Genomic DNA, 3,728 nt, shown 5'->3' with positions numbered 1-3,728 from the left:
TTCCACCAAATCCCCACCTCCTCGGCTCCCCTGAATGCTTCTGACTGGACAGGGAACCTGTCAGTCTGCAGCCAGAACCCCACACCCTTAGCTCCCTTGTCTGCCCCTGATGGACCGGAACCTGTCCGTCTTCATCCAGATCTCTACCTCCTTGGCTCCCCTGGCTGCCCTGTTTGGGACCAGGAGCCTGTCAGCCTTCCGCCAGAATCCCATGTGCTCAGCTCCCCGACCTGCCCCTTCCTTGACCGGGAACCTGTCAGTCTGCAGCCAGAGCCCCACCCTCTATCTCCCCTGCCTGCCCCTCATGGACCTGGAACCTCTCAGCCTGTGGCCAGAACCCCACGTCTTTGGCTTCCCTGCCTGCCCCTAAAGGACCAGGAACCTGTTAGTCTGTAGCCAGAACCAACCTCCTTCGCTCCCCTGACTCCCCCTGACTGAACCGGGAACCTGTCAGCCTGTGACCACAGCCCCACCTTCTTAGGCTCCACTGGGTGGAGTGCCCATGAGTGGACCAGGAACCTCTCTGTCTACAGCCAGAACCCCACCTTCTGCCTCACCTGCTTGGCCTTACTCACTTGACCAGGAAACTGTCAGTCTGCAGCCAGGACCCACACCCTCTGCCTTCTTTCCCGGCCCTGACTGGACCTGGAACCTGTCAATTAGTGGCGAGAACCCCATGTCCGTAGAATCCCTTGCCTGGCCTTCCTGGAAAGAAACCTCTCTGTCTGCAGCCAGAACCCCACCTCCTGCCTCACCTGCCTGGCCTTACTCAGTTGATGGGGAAACTCTTGAGTATGTTCTCAGGACCACACCCCCTTAGCTCACCTGCCAGCCCCTGATGGACCTGGAACCTGTCAGTCTGCTTCCATAACCATACTTCCTTGGTCTTCTTAGGACCCCTGTCTGGACTGCGAACTTGTCTATCTGCTGCCAGAACTGCACCTCTTGGCTCTCCTGTAGCCCCTGAAGGCACCAGTAACCTGTTAGTTTCCCAGCCATGGAGTGCAGTGAAGGATATTTGGACCCTGCACCCCAATGGGAGACCAGGAGAAGCACCTGGCTCCTGGCTTCGGATCGGCGAGATGCTCCGGGTGTGGTGGCTATTGGAGGATGAACCAACGGCAAAGGAAGAGCTTTCTCTCTGTCTCTGTCTCTCCCTGTCCACTCTGCCTTTCAAAAAAAGAAAAAGAAAAAAAAAGGAAAGGAAGAGGAAAAAAATAGATAGCTTTACTTACAGGGATATTCTCCCAAACTCCTTTTATGAGGCCAGCATCACCTAAATCTAAAACCAGAAAAAGATACAACAAGGAAAGACAATTATAGAGGAATGTCTGATGGATATAGATGCAAAAGTCCTCAACAAAAGATGATATAATTTAATCCAACAATAGATCAGCTAGAATGTGCATCTGGAGCAAGTCAAGTTTATTCCTGGTATGCAGGAATCATTCAACTTATGAAAATTTAGTAAAGAATGTAGCTAGTAAGAAGGGGAAAAGTTCTAATCTAGGCATTTTATCCATTTTATTAAACCAAAATATTTGCTGTGAACAAGAATTTGCAGCATGTGTATTGTGTAAACTATCTGTGAATATTTTATTTTAACTTGTTTTGTTTTGCAGGGAGGAAAGTCAACATTGGGCAGAATGTCATATTTGCAGTGCTAAGAGACACAAGTCCTCTTATGATGTCACAGTAACTCAGGATGGGGACCATGGTGATGGTTGACATCAGCTAGTCTTGTGTGGGCTACTAAAGCAACATTTAGGCCTCAGTTCTCAAAACCAGGCAGAAGCCAAAGAAGTTTATTTGCGATGGCCCAGGTTCCCTCAGAAGTTCAAGATGTCTCTCCTCAGAGTGGAACAACTGACTCAGAAAACACCGCTGAAGCTCCAGGCTGGTATCCCACAATCGATAATGACTTGGATTTAAGGTCTGTAGTTGAGGAAAATGCCTTTCAAGCTTTGTCTGAAGGACCCTTGATAAAAAGACCACGCTATACACTTTGTAACTCTGATACCCCAGAAGGGAATGATTTTGTTTCTCTGACCTTTCCTGTAAAACTTTGGAAGATAGTTGAAAGTGATCAATTTAAGTCAATTTGGTGGGACGAAAATGGGACTTCTATTGTGATAAATGAAGAATACTTTAAGAAAGAAGTGTTGGAAAGAAAGACTCCTTTTAAGATATTTGAAACAGACAGCATGAAAAGCTTAGTTCGGCAGCTCAACCTTTATGGATTTAGAAAAATACGACAGGATTTCCAAAGATCGGCATCCCTGACTGACTTTCTGGAAGAAGAAAACAGCATACCCGTTTTTAGCAAGGTATTTAACATATTCACTTACACCTAATGTAGGCATCACAACTAAGTTTAGTTTGTACCTCACTTAATATGTTTATTTATGGAGTAAGACACAAAGTTTAAAATTGGCTGGATTAACATTAAATTTTTGTGAGAAGAAAGTTTAGGATTCAAAAATATAAGCAGTGTTACTAGTTATTTTGAATCTTATCAATGAGCTCCACACAAAGAAATTAAGGCTAGTTTAGTGGAACGGTTATCATATTTAAATGTTTACTAACTTTTACATTTAGGAATAATCAAGCTTTATTTCTTGTAATTATGTTGAACCTGATGTTTTAGATTTTATAATTTTATCTATTCATTTATACATAGATTTCATATATTCATATATATTAATTTGTGACTCTCTTGGTTTGAAGTATCACTAAATGCTTTCTCCTTTGGTTTCAGTTACAGTTCTATCAGAATCCAAATTTTAAGCGAGGCTGTCCCCAACTTCTAGTAAGAATGAAGCGCAGAGTTGGGATTCAACATGCATCACCACTATCTGCTTCTTTAGTTCACGATCTTGACAAGACGTACCTCAGTGCAGGCGAGTATGTGCAGTCTCAAAATTCTAGTTCATCTACACAAACTAATGGAGAACGTTTACTTTCAACTTCTACAAATTTAAGTGTGCCTCCTACTAGCCATAGAATTGCTAATTCAAATGATCCAATGACAAGGAATATTTTGACTCCTCCATCAACTTCCATTGCACCATCAGTACAATTTGTAACAAATCAACATGCTCTTTTAAATCAAATGACCACTTCTCATAGGCATTCATGTAGTACCTACACTCAAGCACATGGCCATATCCTGAACATTGTGACAACTACAACTTCTATTTCCCAATTTCAAATATTGTCTCCTGTGCAGAATAATTATTTTGGACTAATGGCAAACCGTCCTGCTTTTGCACCTAGACATCCTTCTTTACCAACACTTGTGGGTCCATTTTCTAGCACGCTAACAGCAAGTAATCCATGGTTCACTATGCCAATGATAGCTAGTAGAACTGCTGCTGCTCCGTCAATGTCAACTAATCAACCATCCTCAATATACCAATATCCTAATTACAACTGACCTTCTACTAAATGAAAATTAGACACGGAAAGGTGTTATGTTCATCAGTTCTGAAAAAAATGCCTGGAATTCTATTACTTGAACAATAAAATGACAATGATCAATCAACTTAATGGTTTTTTTCTTTTCAAAATATAGTTTTATAGTACATATTTTATGTTGGGAGGCTAGTCTGCTATTAGTTGTATAGTTTATGAAGTTCTAGTCATTTGATATGAAACTTGACATTTAATATTTCAAAGTTAACTTTATTTCATTTTATATTTTATAAAGAAATGTATTAATACATTGG

General features: G+C 42.1%; 1 protein-coding gene across 1 annotated transcript; it reads left to right on the top strand.

Moving 5' to 3' along the window:
* The first annotated feature begins 1,814 nt into the window (after window positions 1-1,814).
* Window positions 1,815-3,436, top strand: LOC133753972 (heat shock transcription factor, Y-linked-like). The gene is made up of 2 exons (XM_062184609.1): window positions 1,815-2,327; window positions 2,759-3,436. Exons 1-2 carry the CDS (start codon window positions 1,815-1,817, stop codon window positions 3,434-3,436), a joined length of 1,191 nt encoding a protein of 396 aa, XP_062040593.1.
* Window positions 3,437-3,728: the final 292 nt, after the last annotated feature.

This window comes from Lepus europaeus, chromosome Y (genome assembly GCF_033115175.1).
Source record: "Lepus europaeus isolate LE1 chromosome Y, mLepTim1.pri, whole genome shotgun sequence".
Classification (NCBI taxonomy): domain Eukaryota; kingdom Metazoa; phylum Chordata; class Mammalia; order Lagomorpha; family Leporidae; genus Lepus; species Lepus europaeus.
The sequence above is the reverse complement of the archived record's forward strand: the minus strand, read 5'-3'. Positions and strand labels throughout refer to the sequence as shown.